At 43.5% G+C, this 20,008-nt stretch overlaps 1 protein-coding gene across 5 annotated transcripts in view; it reads right to left on the bottom strand.

The window, feature by feature from the left end:
- LOC134351022 (netrin receptor UNC5D-like) overlaps nt 1-20,008 on the bottom strand; it is a 924,405-nt gene that overhangs the window by 116,804 nt on the left and 787,593 nt on the right. For all 5 annotated transcript variants that reach the window (XM_063056996.1, XM_063057001.1, XM_063056997.1 and 2 more), the window contains exon 11: nt 8,034-8,118. In XM_063056996.1, coding sequence (XP_062913066.1) covers nt 8,034-8,118 — 85 coding nt within the window. The remainder of the gene's footprint in view (nt 1-8,033; nt 8,119-20,008) is intronic.

Genomic DNA, 20,008 nt, shown 5'->3' with positions numbered 1-20,008 from the left:
CAACAGTGTGTGACAGGAAATGAGGAAAGGTGCAGCTGACTCATATCGCCAAATCATATCGTTTCCTCACGGCCCAGTAGCGTATGCTTTGTGGCCCGGTACCGGTCTGCAGCCCGGTGGTTGGGAACCACTGGTCTACCCCTTCTTCGTAAACGGTGGCCTCTGGTTCTGGACTCCCCCAACATCAGGAACCTGTTTCCTGCCTCTAGCGTGTCCAATCCCTTAATAATCTTATATGTTTCAATCCGATCCCCTCTCATCCTTCTAAATTCCAGTGTATACAAGCCCAGTCGCTCCAATCTTTCAACATATGACAGTCCCGCCATCCCAGGAATTAAGCTCGTGAACCTACTCTGCACTCCCTCAATAGTAAGAATGTCCCTTCTCAAATTTGGAGATCAAAACTGTACACAATACTCCACAATGCTCAACTGTACACAAACCCCTCCTAGTTGCTTCATAGTGTTGACATAAAACTAAATTTGATACCAAGTCTCATAAATTCAAAAGGAGAGAGTAAAGTAGATGGCCAAAAGCTTGGTCAGAGAGCAGGTGTTATGGGAAGTGAGGTGGAGAGAGGGAAATGGAGTCGAGGATGTCACTTTAGTGTTGTGGTTAGCGTACTGGTTTAACAGAGCCAACTGTGAGATCGAGGTTCGGTTCCCACTGCTGTCTGTACATTCTCACTGTGACATTGGGTGTTCCTGTTTCCTCCCACCTTTCAATGATGTAGATGTTAGGATCAGCAAGGTGTGGACATGTTACAATGGCGCTGGGAACATGGCGACACCTGCCAGCTGTCCCCAGCACATCCCTGGACTGTGTTGGTGTATGCGGCAAAGGGCGCATTTCACTGTATGTTTCGCTGTACATGCAAATCTAATCTCTCAGCTGAAAGTCTGCTAATTGATGATCTAGAAACGAATTCACGATTGGTCACCAGGCGAGAGCTAGAGGAAAACAGATGTCCCAGTGAGTAACCTCTCAAATTAGATTTTCAGTATGTAGATGTTACTAGTTTCTGTTTCTCACCCTCAGCTGCCTCTGACAAGACTAAGGTGGTGATTCACCCTGCTTGAACGACTGTGACTTGTCTTGTGAATGCATGAGCAGAGAGCTCCAGGATTTAGAACTAGCACCGATGAAGGTCATATGATATACTTCCAAGTCAGAAATGTGTTAACATTGGAAGGTAGGGTGATAAGTTCCCACTAACCAGATGACACCACCTACAGCTTATCCATTTGGCAACCTGGTCTCGGCCCGCCAGATGCATTCCCTTTATCCTTAACCCACAACCTGTGCAATTCAGTGCCGACCTGTTTTCTTATAATCATAGTTCTGATGAAGGGTCTTCAAATGTTTCTCTTTCCATGGATGCTGCCTGACCTGTTGAGTGTCTCCAGCATCTTAAATTTTATTTTATTTCAGTCTTTTAATCTTTACAATTGTGGGGAGGTTATTCTCCAGGGCAATGGGGGCAATGGCCAGTTTTTATCTGGAGAACTGGTCTCCTTATTTAAGAAAGGATGCTAATGCTTTTGCGGCAGTTCAGAAAGGTTTACTGGATCAATATCTGGAATGTGTGGGTTGCCTCATGAGGAAAAGCTGGACAGACTGAGCTTTTATCTGCTGGAGTGTAGAAGAATGAAATGGGATGTACTTGAAATAAATATAATCCAAAAAATTTATAATACGGTGGCTCTGGAGGAAACGTTCCTCATTGTGAGAGAATCTGGAACTAGGCAACAACACTTAATAAGACCAAGACAATGCAAATGTTTTCTCCTTCTCAGAATAAGTCTTTGGAATTCTCTACCTTAAAGCAAAGTTTTTAAACAGACAGATATTTGATAAACAAGGGGCTGAAAGACTCTGTAAGGCAGATAGATTAAGGTCATAATGTAACCTTCCATAGTTTTATTAAATGGGAAAGCAGGTTTGAGAACCTGACTGACCTAGCCTTGCTCCTGAATGTAAACAGGATGGTTTGGCTTCAGAGAGAGGAAAGGGACCATTGGCTGTGAATGAAGGTCGTACCAGGGACCACAGCCCTGTTCAGTTCTCATCTCTGTGCCTCCTTTCATCATTTGTGAATGAAGAACCTGGTTAGGCACTAGAAGAATTCTGCAATTCTACTTCAAAGTAGAAGAAACTTCCTTTTAACTTGGGCAAGGAAAGAGATTAGCTTTATTGTCACAAGGACATTGCAGCAGACAGTGAAATGCGGCGTTTGGATCAAATCAAATCAGCGAGGTATGTGGTGGGCAGCCCCCAAGCATTGTCACGCTTCTGGTACCATCATATCATGCCCGTAATTCACCCACCCTAACCCTAACATGTCCGTCTTTGGAATGTGGGAGGAAACCAAAGCACCTGGAGGAAACCCACGCGGTCACAGGGAGAATGTACAAACCCCTTATAAACAGCGGAGGGAATCGAGCCCTGATCTTACAGCCGGCGCACTGAAAGCAATTCTTATCAATGATTGAAAATGCTTTGATTTAATACATCTTAATGAATGTCCCTTACCTTGTTAATCACCTAAAGAGATCTGAAGTAGGCAAGATCTAGTATCTCTGAGCAATTTTGACTGCAGATTGTTGTTAGCCACTGAATCTTCCTCCACACTTGTTCTGTGCTTTGAACATCTCTCCCTGGATCAACTCACTGACGATTCACCAGGCTTGTAATTATTGCTAAGGTGGGCATGACACCGTAGTGATGTCAGATGTTGGATATTTTGTGAATTGTAATTGGGTGTTTAGATCAGCATCAGTTTGAAAGACAAGTTTGCTCTTTGCAGTTATTCATTACCCTCAGATGGTCGGGTAGGGAAACAGGGTCGAATATGCTGGAAATTCGAAATACCTAGAAACATGAAGCACTAGAACTACTCAGTACGTCAGGCAGCATCTGCAGAGGGAGAGACAAAGTTAACATTTGAGGTTGATGACCTCAGAACTGGGAAAATATACAAAACCAGGCGATTTTATGTCAAGATCAGGGAGAGAAGGAGGGCATCTTCAATTGCATTTCTTTTGCTTTTTTGTTACAGATGCATATCAGAATCAGTTGACATGAAATAGTTGTTTTGTTGCATCAGTACAGTGCAATATGAAATTAATATAAACTACAAAAATAAATACACCATAATAGAGAATAATGGGGTCGTATTCCTGATGCTATTCATATCGAAGAAAGGTATTAGAGAGGGTCTAGAGGAGGTTTACAAAAATGATCCCAGGTAGGAAAGGGTTACAATACAAGGAGCTTTCGACGGCTCTGGAGTTTAGGAAAATGACAGGGATTTTTTCATTGAAACCTACCAAATATTAGAAGGTCTGGATAGAGTGGACATGTAGAGGATGTTTTGAATATTAGAAGAGTGTAGGAACAAAGGGTACAGCCTCTGAAAAGAAGGCGAGAGATGAGAATTTCTTTATCCAGTGGGTAATGAATTTGTGGAATTCATTGCCACAGATGGCTGTGGAGGACAAGTCACTGGGTTTCGTTAAAATGCAGGTTGATAGGTTTTTGGTTAGTAAAGGCATCAAAGGTTACGGTGAGAAGGGTGGAGAATACGACTGAGAGGGAAAATAAATCAACCATGACCGAATGTCAAAGCAGAATTGATGGGCCAAGTGGACCTATTCAGCTCCTACGTGTTTTGGTTCTATAGTTCAGAATTTTGATGGTGGAAGGGAAGAAGCTGTTTCTGAATAATTGAGTGTGGGTCTTCAGGCTCCTGCACCTCCTCCTTCTTGGTAGTAATGGGAATATGCTATTCTAGCTCTAGTGAAGCATCGTCGAGCTCTGTTTCTCTCTCCATTGATGCTGCCTAACCTGATGAGTCTTTCTGGGACTTTTGATATTTACGTCGCACTTCCAGCACTGGGTATTTTCAATCTTCAGACACCGTTACTGCCACGTCTATAACAGTAGTTAGATGAATAAAATTGCAAAGACAGGTCTTTGTGACACACTGCTCTGACACTCAAAATCAACATTCTCCAGTGGGGCGGATAAAAAAAAAGTTAACGTATAAGACTTTAATGCATTGAATCAAAACTCTTTGTCACTTGTACATGTTTAATGCATTTGGCATAATCTTGCCTTGTCATGTATGTATTTGCTCTCTCCTTGGTAAGTAGAATCCTGTACCAGAAGTTGAATTTTGTATTAATCAGACTGAAATGTGTATTAAAATTCACTGCTAAAGCTTTATCAAAGCTGGGAGACAGATAATGTCACCGTGACTGAAGTTTAAGAACTGAAATTCATTCTTGTTGCAGTGCCAAGGTCAGTATAATCTTTTTTACCTCTAACGTTTGTGGTGATGGAGCGAAAGGGTTGGAAATGAAGGATGCATGTTTATCAAGTTGGGTTCAGATGACTGTATGCAAATAATGTACTATGGCTGCAAATTGCTTGAGAAATATTAGCGAAGGCCCACCCTGCACTGGGAAAACTTGATGTGATAAATGGTTAGAAACCTTTTGATTTAACCAGAGAATGGCATGCAGCTCACTCATCTTCTGGAGAGTCTTACAGCACAGAAAAAAGCCCTTTCAGTCCACCATGCCTATGCTGACTTGCAAATACCCAGCCATAGCATTCACCAGCATATGGTCCTTGGCTTTCTATACTTAAGAGAACAAATAGAAGGAGCAGGGGCAGCCCATATGTTCCCTTGAGCCGGGATCATCATGACTGATCTGATTTTGGCCATGGCCCCGTTTCCTTGCCTGTTTCCCATCAATCTCAAATTCCCCAGAGACCAGAAGTCAGTCTTATACATATTAAGTGATTCTCTCCACACCTCTCTGAATCCAAAGCATTCAGGATCCTCTGAGAGAAGAAATTCTCTGTCACCTCTATCTCGGATGATGACTTGTAATACGTAACCACTTGCTCCTGATTCTGGTTTCCTGCACGAAAGGAAACTTGCCCTCAGCATCTATCTTGACAAGCTCCTTCAGGATCTTGATCAGCACAGAGGATTCTGGAGGATCTCAAAGGGTCAGGCAGCATCTGCGAAGGAAGGTGGGAGGTTGACTTTTCCATTTGAGCCCCTCCCTAAGTCCAGATGGAGAGTCGTGACTCAAAGACTTTCTATCCATTTTCCTCCACAGGTGCTGAATAACCTGCTGAGTTCCTCCAGCATCTTGCTCGTTGCTCCAGATTCCAGCATCTGCAGTCTCTTTCCTCTCCCCTCAGAATCTTATTGGTCTCAATAAAACCACCTCTCATGTGTCTGATGAAGACAGGAAACCTGTGCAGAAGAATTTTTAAAGTAGAAAAGCCAATGTACTGGGGGAGTTCCATTCTCTCAAACCTCAGACGTCCAGGTCCAGTGGTACCAATAAGTGTCACAAAGTGGAGCCTTCCTTGGTTGCAGTAGCTGACCATGACATCTCCTGTGCCTTGGCATGTCCTTCGCTCTCCACGGAGTGCTACAGTACAGCCTTCCTGGCCGTTGGATCTCACTGTGGATCTCATCCACCCAGCCTGCCAAAGCTAATTTCACGTGCTAGGATAGGCATGTACCTACCTCGCTGGGGCGTGAGGCCGCTGGCTAGCCTCACCTGGTTTAGCCTGCCTGTGGAAGCGGCGTACGAGCGTGTGGCCGCTGTCGCATGCAAACTCTAAGTCTGCTCAATTGGTTTGGTAAAGTCAACACCTTCATTCCTGGAATCAATCTGGTGACCCTTCTCTGAAGCATGTCCCTCCTTAGATAAGATCAGAAAATCCAAGTACTGCAGTTGTGACCTCACCAAGATCATGTTCGCTTGTAACAACATTTCCCCATTTGCATTTCATCCCCTTGGATTAAAGCCAACATTCCACTTGCTTTTTCTAATGAATTCCTTGATCCACGTACAGTACTAACTTCTGCATTCCATGTCTGGATGCTTTAAAATCCTTCTGTACCACGAGCAAAATCAGAATCAGAATCAGGTTTATTATCAATATCTTATACAATGAGTGTAAGGGTGGCAGATGGAGATACATCTCTACCAAAGGAGGTGTAAGGCATTCCTTCCATCCGCTAGCCTGCAGGTCAACCTTGGCAAAGTGTAGCACCTGCTTAGCCCCCCGCTTAGGGTCATGGGAAGCCATGGAATCAGGTGGCAGATGGTGGTATGAGCAGCTGATGCGTATCACCAGTCCTGGTTATGCGACCACTGACGCCAGACAGATGATCTCCGAAGAGGATTGATAACGGCTGGGGTCATCAGTCTCGTAAAGACACTGCCCAGAAGGTGGCAATGGCCAACCACTTCTGTAGAAACATTTGCCAAGAACAATAATGTTCATGGAAAGACCATGATAGCCCATGTCATACATCACATAACAAATGAACAAATCATATAATGTGAAATTCGTTGTTTTGAAGCAGCAGCACAGTGTAGAAACCAAAATATACAACAATCATACATAGAACAGAACTGTCAGGCTATTAGTTATCTCTTAACCATCATCTCTAAGGTAGACAACGTAGTCACTTCTTTGTTGCTGGAACATTCTATTGTGTAAATTCTTCTGGGCGTGGACTCACTTTACACCGCACGCTGTCGGAGCAGTGCTGCCAGGATAATCAAGGACACGACCCACCCAGCCAACACACTTTTCGTCCCTCTTCCCTCCAGGAGGAGGCTCAGGAGCTTGAAGACTTGTACGGCCCGATTTGGGAACAGCTTCTTTCCAACTGTGATAAGACTGCTGAACGGATCCTGACCCGGATCTAGGCCGTACCCTCCAAATATCCGGACCTGCCTCTCAGTTTTTTTTGCACTACCTTACTTCCTATTTTTCTATTTTCTATTTATGATCTATAATTTAAAATTTTAATATTTACTAATTTTAACTATTTTTAATATTTTAATATTTAATATTTGTAATCCAGGGAGTGGGAAGCGCAGAATCAAATATCGCTGTAATGACTGTACAGTCTAGTACCAATTGTTTGGTGACAATAAAGTATAAAGTAAAATGTAAATTATTTTCCTGGTTTTATATATAGTTGGTTAGGCTCCACCATGGATGATCTCAAACTCGGCTGCAAAAGGAGGTTTGAGTACGGGACTAGCAGCCCCGTCCTGTAAAAATCCAGAGCTACAGAAGCTCCAAGGCTCTCATCCCTGGGAGAGGAAGGACCTTCACCTAGAAGACAGATGACGTTGTGTGGTGGAAGCGGAAGCCACCGGGCCAGTCAATCTTCAATCGACCCAGGACAGAGGATTTTGGTGAGATGCTGCTGGTGGCCTGTGCCGTAGTGGGGGTGACAGGCTTATGAAGAAGAAGATATATAATTGGCTGTTCTTCAAGGGTACTCTACAGGAAGTGAAATTCTTTGGGATGTCATGAGGTGACGAAAGGCACTTTAGAAATGCAAATACTCCTTCTGTACAATATAACTCAAGCAAAGATACAATTCTCATCAATTGGACATTCCTTGAACTCAACACTCATGAATATTTCGTTAAGAAGGAGGTGAATCACCAGGAGACAGCCACCCAATCCCAATATAATTAGAAGAGCATTCACATGTTATCGTGAGGAACTATAATTAGCTGATGTGAAGCTAATTATTCATAATAAACACTCTTAATAGTTCTGATATTTCAGTTGGAACTTTCAACAGTAGAGCACTAATGAAATGAAGCATAAGAATATTTAATGAATGTGTTTAATGTTTTTTAAACCATGCAATTAAATTCCAAAGCTTTAATTATTTATTATTAAAATGTTCTAGATAAACAACATAATTTTATACTATTTTTCATGCAGCTATGGCAAACCATTGCCCACGCACTTGATTATATTATTCAGTTTGCATCTTCTTGTCTGCGAATTACCAGACTGTGAAGGATCTATTTTAATAATTCCGATTTTTTTTCAATTGGCCACCTCATTTCCCCCATACCCCTGACTATCACAAGGCTCTAAGCAGGCACAGCCTTTCCCCATTCCCGTAAGTACATCTGCAGAAAGGAAAACAACACGTTTGAACATATTTTGTCTCTTACCTACTTTCACCTTGATTGACCGCAATGTACATTTCCCATGAATTCCCCTCAGGAATTGATCCCAAAGGAACCATTAAACGGACTCCTTACGTATATAAAAAAAAACATTGTTAGTTTCAGGAACATGTGCAGATACCTTTAGAAATTTTGCCACCCCAAACATCAATGGAGGAATGGAGCAATTTATACACATTGATGATTATAATAACATGGAATATCTTATCACAAATATCTTCAAATACACATACACTTGAGAATGCCATAGCTTCCAGGTTGTCCACTAAGCCACAAACTCCTCTGCTCTCAGTCTACAGTGCCAGATTCCTCACAGTCTCTGGCTTTCATGTGGCACTTGCTACCCAGAAGCACTGTAGTATTGTTTCCCTGCACAGACAACTGTAGGAAGGCATCTCAGCCCAGGCTAATGGGTGGAAGCTAAGAGCTTGCTTTCCCAGTAATGACAACAACCTTTGAAAGAATGAAAGCAAGGTTTGATGGAGCATTGGAAGTGGGTGCCACTCTAAGGTTTGGGACAAGGGCAATGACTAGAGAGCTCCAAGCCAAACTAATAATGGTTATAGAAGAAATGGGTGATTGGCTTCCTTTTCCTTTGCAAGGAAGCTGTTAGAGTCACCCTTTCTGTTCTAAAAGACAGTTAAGAAAGCAACAAATGTTGACTTTGGTAATGGAACCCCATTCTGTGAATAATTAACAGAAAGATAACTGGCAGCAGATGTCTTGTAGAAACGCGGCCTTCAATAATCAGGGGATTGCATTCAAGAGTCACAAGGTAATGAGCTAGCTCTACAAAACTGATTAGACAAAAATTGAACTATTGTGTTTGGTTTTGGTTGCCTTGTTATAGGAAGGATGTGGAAGCTTTAGAGAGGGCGCAGAGGAGACTTATCAGGATGATGTCTGGATTAGAGAGCACATCTTATGAGGACAGGCTGAATTATCTAGTGTTCTTCTCTTCGGAGAGAAGGAGGATGAGAGGTGACTTGATAGAGGTGTATAAGATGATACGAGGCATAGATCGAGTGGATAGCCAGACTTCATTTCCATGGCAGAAATGGTTAATTCAAGTGGGCCTAACTTTAAGGTATTGGGAGGAAAGTATAGGGGGGTGGGATATCAGAAGCAGATTTTTTTACCCAGAGAGCGGTAGGGACATTTATGAGACACTTCGATAGGCAAATGGTTGGAAAAAAATGTAGGGCTCTGTACTGGAAAGGGTTTGATTGATCTTGGAGTAGGTTAAAGGGTCAGAACAAAATTGTTGGCACAACGGACAGAACTGTGGTGTACTTGTTCCATGCCCTGTGTTTTTAACGTTTATCCAATGGTCAGGCTGGTGTCTCTCGGTATGGTTCAGTTCTCACATTGGTTCATGGAGAGTTGGGAGCTCTAAGTGTTGAGCCAGTGATGTCTGGCAGAGGAGCCCCACTCCTTCAGCCTTCACTCATGAGCTGGGACTCTTACAAAGTCATGGAGTCATTCACCATTGAACCAAGCCACCTGACACAATGTGTGTGTGTCAACCATCAAACATTCATTTACAACAGTGCCACACTAATCCCATTTGATTGTTCCCACATTCCCATCAAACCCACCCCCAGATTCAAAAATTCGCTTGCACACTAGGGATTCAGTGGCTAAATCGACCCATGTGTCTTAAGGACATGGGCGGAAACCACGCAGTCGCAGGGAAAGAACACCAGAGGTCAGCATTGAGCCTGGCTCACTGGAGGTGCTCTACTAAATGCACCACTGTGTTCCCCTCCTTTGTAGCCAAATCATAAAGCATTTTATAAACGTTCGTTTGTCAATTTCACTGGGTGGAGAGGAAACTTTCTCCAACAGATCTCCGTTGATATCCAGGAGATATTATGTAATGGTAGAGTCTGAAGAAAATGGAAGCCAAAATAATGCAGCTTTATAAAACTCCGGTTAGGCCACATAAGACCATAAGGTACAGGAGCAGAATTAGGCCATTCAGCCCATCGAGTCTACTTCACAATTCCATCATGGCTGATCCCGGATCCCACTCATCCCCATATACCTGCCTTCTCGCCATATCCTTTGATACCCTGACCAATCAAAAAACAATCAACTTCTGCCTTAAATATACACATGGAGTAGGCCTCCGCCGCAGTCTGTGGCACAGCATTCCATAGATTTACTACTCTCTGGCTAAAAAAATTCCTCCTTACTTCTGTCCTAAAGGGACACCCCTCAATTTTGAGGCTGTGCTCTCTAGGTCTGGATAGTCTCAGCATAGGAAACATCCTCTCCACATCCACCCAATCTAGTCCTTTCAACATTTGGTAGGTTTCAATGAGATCCCTCTACATTTTTCTAAATTCTAGTGGGTATAGGCCCAAAACAACCAAATGCTCCTCATATGTTAACCCCTTTATTCTTGGAGTTATCCTCGTGAACCTCCTCTGAACTTTCTTCAATGACAACACATTTCTGAGATAGGGCCCAAAACTATTGACAGTACTCCAAGTGCGGCCTGACTAGTGTCTTATAAAGGCTCCACATTATCTCCTTGCTTTTATATTGCATTTCCCTTGAAATAAATGCCAACACTGGATCTGCCTTCTTTACCTGTAAATTAACCTTCTGGGAGTCTTGCACGAGGACTCCTAAGTCCCTCTGCACCTCTGATGCTTGAACCTTCTCCCCATTTAGACAATAGTCTGCACTGTTCTGGAGTATTGCATACAGATCTGGTCGCCCCACTATAGAAAGGATGTTGAAGCTTTGGAGAGGAAACAGAAGATGTTTACCAGGATGCTGGCTGGTTCAGAGGGTATGTGCTATCATGAGAGGCTGGATAAACTTGGGTTGTTCCCCTGGAGTGGTGGAGGCTGAGGGGAGATCTGACAGAGGTTTATAAGATTAGGAGAACATTGATGGAGTAGACATGGAGCATCTGTTCCCTAGGGTAGAAATGTCTGATACCAGAGGGTATGCATTGAAGATGAGAGGGGGTAGGTTCAAAAGGGATGTGAGGGTAAGGTTTTTCACTCAGAGAGTCATGGATGCCTGGAATGTGCTGCCTGGGGTGGTGCTAGAGGCAAATACATTCGAGACTTTTAACAGACGTTTAGATAGGCACGCGAATGTGAGGAGGATGGAGGGATATGGACAATGAGTAGGTAGAAGGGATTAGTATTTGGGGGCTTTTTGGTTTACTTTTCAGCTGGTTTGGCACAATATTGTGCCCCAAAGGGCCTGTTCCTGTGCTGTACTGTTCTATGTTCTAACAAACTGGAACTGAGAACTTCCCCATTGTTGCCAGGGTGCAAATTTCTCTGTAAAGACTGTCGACTTTGTGAGTGGAAGTGCTATAAATATTATTAGGGTAAGATGGATGCTTCCAAACCTATGAGGCGAATGGCTCAGGACATTGCCATTAATTGTAATGTGGGGAAAATGTGAGTGTGCAGTCTAGGCAGACTATCCAGCTACTTTGTGAAGTGTACCCAGCCTGGACATTCTCTCTCCTCTCCTTTTCCATCAGGCAGGAGATACAAAAGCCCGAAGACATGTACCACTAGGCTCATGGATAGCTTCTACCCCACTGTTATAAGACCATTAAATAGTTCCCTAGTATGATACACTGACCTCACAATTTACCTGGTCTTGCACCTTGTTGTTTACCTGCATTGCACTTTTTTTGAGATTGAGACAGACTGAGACATCGAGGCGAATGTGGAAGTGAGCAAGAGTTCAGTGCTGAGCTCCCGCCTTTTGCCAGGGAAGGAGTCTGTGAGCGGCCTATCACTGTGTAAGCGGGAGTGCCCCTCTGCTTCCTGTGTTGTCCCTCTCTTTTGATGGATGTTACTAATATTGTAGGATAATATCCTGGTTCTGCATTTATGGATTGGACTATGGACTTATTCAGACTTACGGTTTTTATATTCTGTGTTTTTAATCATCTGCTCCTTTTCCGTTTTGTTGAGCGAGGGGAGGATATTTGGGGGCGGAGGTCGATGATCTATTAGTGTTCTGTATTTTTTGTGTGGGGGAGGGTTTATTTTTTGGGATCGATGTTCCATTTTGTGCAGGGGAAGGGGGGGTTTTGGGGTGTTTGATGAATCAGGATGACATTCTTTTTTTTGTACCGTGGGGGGGTTGTGGGTTTGATGTTTCTCTCTGAACGACTTTCATGTTCTTTCTTTGTTTCATGGCTATAAATATAAATCTCAGAGTCGTATATGGATACATACTTTGATAATAAATGAACCTTTGAACCTTTATTTGGCATTGTTATTGTTTTACATTGTTCTGCCTCAATGAACTGTGTAATGATTTGATCTGCATGAACAGTATGAAAGACAAGCTTTTCACTCTATGTCATTACCTGTGACAATAATAAACCAATTCCAGTAAGTCAATTCCAAATGAAGTCTCTGAATATGTAACCCCAGCAATATAAAATTTGGAATGCAGTTTATCTAACCCCTGGCATAGAAAACCTGTAACCCCTGGCATTTAAAATTTGGAATGCAGTTTATCTAACCCCTGGCATATAAAATTTGGAATGCAGTTTAGGTAACCCCTGGCATATAAAATGTGGTATGCAGTTTATGTTTTCTAGGAGTAAATTGAGGGTAAATGCAACATATCCACAGTGTGAATGTCTCTCCCCAATCTCTGTGCAGCTTGGTCCAACTTAAGGTGCCAAATTGGCAATAAAGTCAACTCGGGGGCCTTGAGGCATGTTCCAGGTTTGCCCAGACCTCAACAATGAGTGGCGCAAACGTTCATGGTTTCCTTTCAGTTCAAACAAAAATAAAGTGTTGGTGAAGTCAGCAGAGAACAGTGCTCTCCCTAGCTACATGATCTACGGTGTCACCACAGCCCCAGTGAGCTCTCTCATCACTTCTCTGTAATCTACCTGCACACAGCTAATGGGGAAACAAAATATCCAAAATTTAATTTACAGGAACTGCTGATCCCTGTGGAGAAACTCGAGACTGTGGTAGCCGGCTCAAAGTATTAATTTGAGGAATAAGATATGCTGACCTTGAACCTAGAGCCACCCATGTACACAACCCTCACATTAATCAGAATCAGGCTTATTATCACTGATCTACAAAATTATATCAAAATCTTTGGCACATATATATAGCTAGGGTGCCTAAGACTTTTGTACAGTACTGTATTTGTCAACGTGGAGCAGAGAGCGAGTTTGTAAATCTGGTGGAGCAAAGGATGCTGGGAATGACAAGGGTGGAGTGCTGCGGGAGGGGTGTGGGGCAGGTGGCTGAGAAGGTGTGCCAGGGGTGGGGGAAGGTGCGGATGCAGACACACCCAGCCCTGAGACACCGGGCAAGGTCATTTGATTCCAAACAACTGGTTTATTGATCATTACAGAATGTCTCTCTGATACTCCCATTCCCTCCCCTCTCTCTTCCCCTTTTCCCATCCACAATTCCCCTCTCCCTGCCCCCTGCTCACTCCCAGTCGACAACAGAGACCCATATCAGAATGAGGTTTATCATCGATCACGTATGCGTTGAATTTGTTTTTTGTTGTTTTGCAGTGGTAGCACTGTGCAATACATAAAATACTATGAATTACGATAAGAAATATGTATAAGTAGTGGAAAAAGACAGCAAACTAGAGAGGTAGTGTTCATAGGTTGGTTCATTGTCCATTCAGAAATCTGATGGCGGAGGAGAAGAAGCTGATTTTAAATTTTTGAGTGACTTATAAAAACGTAATCCTACTTTTTATATTCTCCCCACATTCTCAGCAGCTCCCTGTTGGTTCTTGCACTCACCTACACACTTGAGCAATTTATAACGGCCAGTCAACCTAGCAACCTTTGGGATGTGGAGGGAAACCAGAACACTGGGAAGAAATCCAACAGTCACAGGGAGAGCATGCAAACTCCACACAGAGAGCACCCGGGGTCAGGATTGAACCCGGGTCGCTGGAGCTGTGAGACAACAGTTCCATCAGTTGTGACATTGAGCTTTCTAGCTTGGGCACAACCAGTGCTGAGGCTGGCGTTTGCATCCAGATCCAATTTAATCTCCCTAAAATTCACAGTTCAATGTAAATTTTATTATCAAAGTACATATACGCCACCTTATACAACCCTGAGATTTATTTTCCTGTGGGGCATACTCAACAAATCTATGCAATAGTAACTATAACAAAATCAACGAAAAACAGTCCAACTAGGGCATTCAACTAGAGTGCAGAAGACAACAAAGTGTGTAGATGCAACAAATATAAATAAATAGCAATATGCATCGAGCACATATGATGAAGAGTCCTTGAAAGTGAGCCGATAGATTGTGAGAACAGTTCAGTGATGGGGCAAGTGAAGTTGAATGAAGTTTGTTCAAGAGCCTGATGGTTGAGGGGTAGTAACTGTTTCTGAAACCAGTAGTGCAAGTCCTGAGGCTTTATCTTCTTCCTGATAGCAGCAGTGAGAAGATAGTATGTGCTGGGTAGTGCAAGTCCCCGATTATGATTGCTGCTTTCCTACGACAGCGTCTCATGTAAATGTGTTCAATGGTTAGAAGGGCTTTACCTGTGATGGACTGGGCCAAATTCATGACTTTCTGTAGGATTTTCCATTCAAGGGCGTTGGTGTTTCCACACCAGGCTGTGACGCAGCCAGTCAATACACTCTCATGACTGGCTGCATCAGGAATTTCAGTGACATGAGCTACTGGCTCCACACCTAGGCAAACAGATTTAATTCCATTGCGCTGTTCAAAATATTTGGACAGGAAACAGACAATAGACAAAAGCAACAGTTTGTTCCTTAACTGACAATAGCTGGCATAAAAGCAAAATAGGTAGCTTGCATTGCTAAGTAACTACTTTGGCATAACCACGGTCCCAGTGGACTACGGTGCCTTGGTATGATTGAATATTACAGTAGCAAGGTGTTGCTTATCAGTGATGAGATGTGCACAATGCATTCAACTGTTTGCAAACTACATGAATGACGGCTAAGAAGGAGTAAATACATCTGATGATCAAAACTAAGGTTTTGTCTTATAGTTAGTTGAACATTCAAGATCGCTTTGAGAATCAGTTTGTTTTAGGAATTTCAATCACATGAGATACATAACTAGGTACTGGCAACTCATTAGGAGATGTGGTATAAAAACGGTGACTAAACTGTTTCTCAACAGCTCAGTGACAAGTACAGCTCTTTAAAGAGATTAATGACTAAAGATTAGCTTTATTTCTCACACGTACATCGAAACATCGAAATATGCAGTGAAGTGCGTCGTTTGTGTCATGAATGTGCTGGGTGTTGCCGAGCTTCAGGTGCCAACAGATCACTTCTTTCGCGCCTTCCCTTTACTTCAGATATGGCTCTGCCACTGGTAGAGCCTGCAGCCTACATTCTCGCCGTGTGACTTCAGGCCAATCGGGCAATCCGCCGCTTTGCTGTCTCCGAGAGTGTTCCGCAAGGCTGTGACCGCAGCGTGCGGGATAGAGGCCAGGAAGTTTGGAGACGAGGCATGGGACCATGATCGACTCCATCTCTCGCTAATTAATGACTGAAATCATCGAGGCGAGTGCGGAAGGCAAGCGAGTGCTCAGCGCTGTCTACCAGCCTCTCGCCTGCTGCTACTGGAGAAGGTGTCTGCATGTAACGGTCTCTCACTCCCTGCTCCCGAGGGAAGGTCCTTGCATCTGAGTGACCTCTCTCTCACTCTATGCTGTGGGCAGATGGGGCCTGAGCAAGGTTTAATCCATACAGATTGGAGATTTGGACTCTAATTCTGTTTTTAAGATGAGTTCTATTTCTAGTTCCAGTTCTAGTTGCTCTTTTTTTGTCACTACTATTAGGCAATTTTGAATCGGCCGGCCTGCAGATAATGAATACTGAGCTGAACTGGACTGTGCTTTGTACTTAGTGTTTTCGACCATTTGTTTTTGTTGCTGTTTGTGTGATTTTTCTGCATGTGGGGGAGGGCGTTTTGATGTTTGATGCTTTTCTTGAATGGTTCTTTGTTTCATGGCTGTCTGCGGGGAAGACGAATTTCAGGGTTGTATACTGCATGAATACTTTGATAATAAATGTACTTTGAACTTTGATCATGCTCACAACTTACTAACCCTAAACCACACATCTTTGGTATGTTGGAAGAAATTGGAGAACATACAGACTCATGGATGGAGGCATGAACTGAACTCCAATCACTGATCACTGATTCCTGGTGCTGTCAATCATTGTAATAACTGCTAGCTAATGTAAATTTTGATTTGCATATTAGGATGAAGACTTCTGTCACTGTCCTTGGGCTGAACTAATGCCATGTTTTTGGGGATTCGAGGAACTACAAGACAAATCTCATTGATTTTCAAAGTGTTCAGGGTTCTGAATTATGCTTCAAAAAGCAAAATACTGCAGATGCTGGAAGTCTGAAAGAAAGACAGAAAATGCTGTAGATACTGAGAAGGTCAGCCAGCATCTGCGGAGAAAGAAACTGTTAAGATTTAAAAACTTTTGTTGGGATAAGGGAGTGTTGAAATCGAACATGTTTATTTGTGTGAAAAGGGGAGGGATGATGGACAGGGTGGGGACTGAATAATATAAGAGGTGGTGGTGCTGTCCAAGAAAGGGATGTGAAGGCTTGTTCAGAGCAGATGACCAGCCTGGAGAGGTGTAAATGATAAGGCCATAAGACCATAGATATAGAAACAGAAATAGGCCATTCAGCCCATCGAATATGACCAGCCATTCAATCAGGGATGATATTTTCAACACCATTGTTCTGCCTTCTTACCGTACCCTCTAACTCCCCTACCAATCAAGACCCTATTAATTACTCTTGGTCTCAACACCCAACTATGGTAAGGTATTCCACTGACTCACTGCCCTCTTGCTTGAGACATCCCACTTCGTCTCAGTCTTATTCCGAAGCTGTGCCCTCAGACCCTTGATACCACGACCAATGGAAACATCCTCTCCGTGCCCACTCTATCCAGGCTAAAGAAGTGAATGAAAACAGAGAAGAAAATAAATGGTTACTGAGGCCGGAACTGTAAGATACAGTGACCTGAAGCAGTAATTCTGCTTTTCTCTCTCAGCAGATGCCGCCCAACCCGCTGAGTGTTACTGGCTTTGTTTCTGCATTTTGCTGTCGGGAGGTAGATCTTAAACTGATTTCTATCTGCGTAAATAGAGTAATACTTACACCATACTTGGAGTAGTATTGCAATTACTCGAGTCGGGTATGATGTTTTCCAGAGGGGTTGTCTATTGGAAGGTGCTCAGATGGCTGCAGAGGCCAATCCGAGATCCTCATATACTGGCGCCGTGTGTAAAACTAAGTGTCTCAGAATCGGAATCAGGTTTATTAGCACTGACGTATGTTGTGAAATTTGATGTTTTGTGGCAGCAGTACTTTTCAAAGCAAGATATAAAAAAAACTCACAAAACACTGGAGGAACTCAGCAGGCCAGGCAGCATCTATGGAAAAGAGCACAAAGTCAATATTTCGGACCGAGACTCTTCATTAGAGGGTTGATCAACAATCCCACTGAAGGGTTTCGGCCCGAAATGTCGACAGTATTCTTTTCCACAGATGCTGTCTGGCCCGCTGAGTTCCTCCAGCACTTTGTGTGTGCTGCTCAGATTTCCAGATTTTTCCTTGTATATAAAATATATTATAAGTTACAATAAAAATATACACAAAAAATAGTGCAGAAGTGGAATATGGAGATAGTTTTCACAGGTTCATGGACCGTTCATCAATCGGATGGCAGAGGGAAGAGACTGATCCTAAAGTTTATTTGCCAGTTCCAGAGTGAAACACCTCAGAGAGGAACATTTGCCACTTTGAATTTTCACATTGATCCTTCTTAAAGTAGCAAAGCTGCAGGTCAATCCACAGGCGTAACATATAAGGGTGACATGAAACTACAGCAAGGGTACAGTGGCACAAGGGTAGAGCTGCTGTCTCATAGTGCCAAGAGATCTGGGTCCAGTGCTGACCTCGGATGCTATGGAGCCTCTGCCTTCTCCCTGTGACTGTCTGGTACTCTAGTTTCCTCCCACTTGATGGGTTAATTTACCCCCTCAGTGTAGGTAAGAGGCAAAAAGAGGGGAAGTGAGCAACAATACATTGTGGAGGTTCTGGGAAGCAAGAAGAGGGGTCTGTGATTGATGAGACGGATGTGCTGGGAGCTGAATTGGACCTAATGGGCTGAATGGCCTCTTGATCCATGACAGTCAGTACTTATAAAGGCCAACACAGTTTCCTGATTACTTGATGAAGGTTCTCGGCCTGAAACGTCGAGTGATTATTCCCCTCCATAGATGCTGCCTGATCTGCTGAGTTCCTCCAGCATTTTGTGCGTGTTGGTCTGGATTTCCAATATCTGCAGAATCTCTTGTGTCTCCTGATTATAGGTGAGGGGTCAGCTCTTGGGAAAGTATTTCACCACAGTTTTTTTTGAAAAGTCATTCTTACGTTAAAAAGAAACAAAACTGGCCTAGAAACTTTAAATACTACATTCTGGTCCATGAAATGGCATCCACTATCTGACACAAGGTACTTACTAACGACTGTAATCCAAAAGACAAGGCAGGAGAATGGAGGTACGTCTCTACCAAGGGAAGTGTAAGAAGCTCCTTCTCTCTGCTGGCCTGCATATCACCCTTGGGTGTAGGACATTAGTAGACCTTAGCTCTTGGTAGGGTCACCCATGCCAAACAGTTCAAAGGGTAGATGCCAGACTAAGAGTGGTCCACCGGTTCTCCAGGCTTGGGGGTTCAGCTCAGGGCTAACAACCCTGACTGGAAAAACAAAATCGTTACGGAAACGGCAATGAAGAATCGTTCTATATCTGTGTGTGATGGCATTCCTGAGCCTCCACCCAGGACATGCATGACTGCCGAGGACAGATAGAGATGGAGGACCTTATTGCTACCCTAAACGCCAGTGGCGTAACGGGATATAACCAGTAACATTAGACTGTCATACATAAACATGCACCTCGGACTTTATGTTAACCTGTCAATCATGAGGCCATGCCTCTTGGGGACTTGTGCTAATATTATTTTGTGTCAGTACGTGCTGGATCATAACTATATGGGCTGTTATGTGACTACTGTATACACATGTATGGCTGAATGATAATAAACTTGACTTGAAAATAACTTGCCTAAAGAGTGAAGAAATGAAAAATTACTGCAACTTTTCCCAATAAAAGCAGGGAAATTTATATGGGGGGGAAACCATGAGTGAAGGTTAGTTGTACACAATTCATTGAAGTAAAATGAGACAGTACCGTGGACAGTGAATTTGACTGACAGACTGGATTATTATTCAATCGTCACTACTGCTGTGTGTGGCAGGGGTGGTGGTGGAGGGCTGAGGATGCTGTGAGTAGGTGATTCTTCTGCAACAAGAATGGGGGGGGGGAAGCCTGGAGTCACTGATCTCACAAATATTAAAAGAAGTATACTTATATCTCAGTCAGACACCGGTGCAAAGGGTGGAGAAGAGGAGAAAGAGAAAGATAGGGAGGGAGGGGGAGAGGAAGAGAGTGAGAGAGAAAGAGGGGGCGGGGGGGAGAAAGAGAGGGAGGGGAGAGAGAGAGGGGGAGAGAGAGAGGAGAGATTGAGAGGGGGAGTGAGAGAATTGGGGATAGAGAGAAGGGGAGAGAGGGGAGAGAGAGGGCAGAGAGAGAGAGAAGGGGAGAGACGGGGAGCGAGAGAGAGAGAAAGGAAAAGAGAGAGTGAAAGGGGAGAGAGAGAGGTAGGGGAGAGGAGAGAGAGAGTGGGAGGGAGAGAGAGGGAGGGAGAGGGAGAGGAAGAGGAAGAGGGAGAGGGAGAGAGAGAGAGAGAGAGAGAGAGAGATTCTGCTGTTATATGACAATTGAATGATCCACCAGTACAATAAAAAGGACTCTTGACCTCACAATCACCTTGTCATGGCCTTGCACTGCACCATTGCCATCCTGTCTGCCTG

The sequence above is a fragment of the Mobula hypostoma genome, chromosome 8, assembly GCF_963921235.1.
Source record: "Mobula hypostoma chromosome 8, sMobHyp1.1, whole genome shotgun sequence".
NCBI classification, from domain to species: domain Eukaryota; kingdom Metazoa; phylum Chordata; class Chondrichthyes; order Myliobatiformes; family Myliobatidae; genus Mobula; species Mobula hypostoma.
The sequence above is the reverse complement of the archived record's forward strand: the minus strand, read 5'-3'. Positions and strand labels throughout refer to the sequence as shown.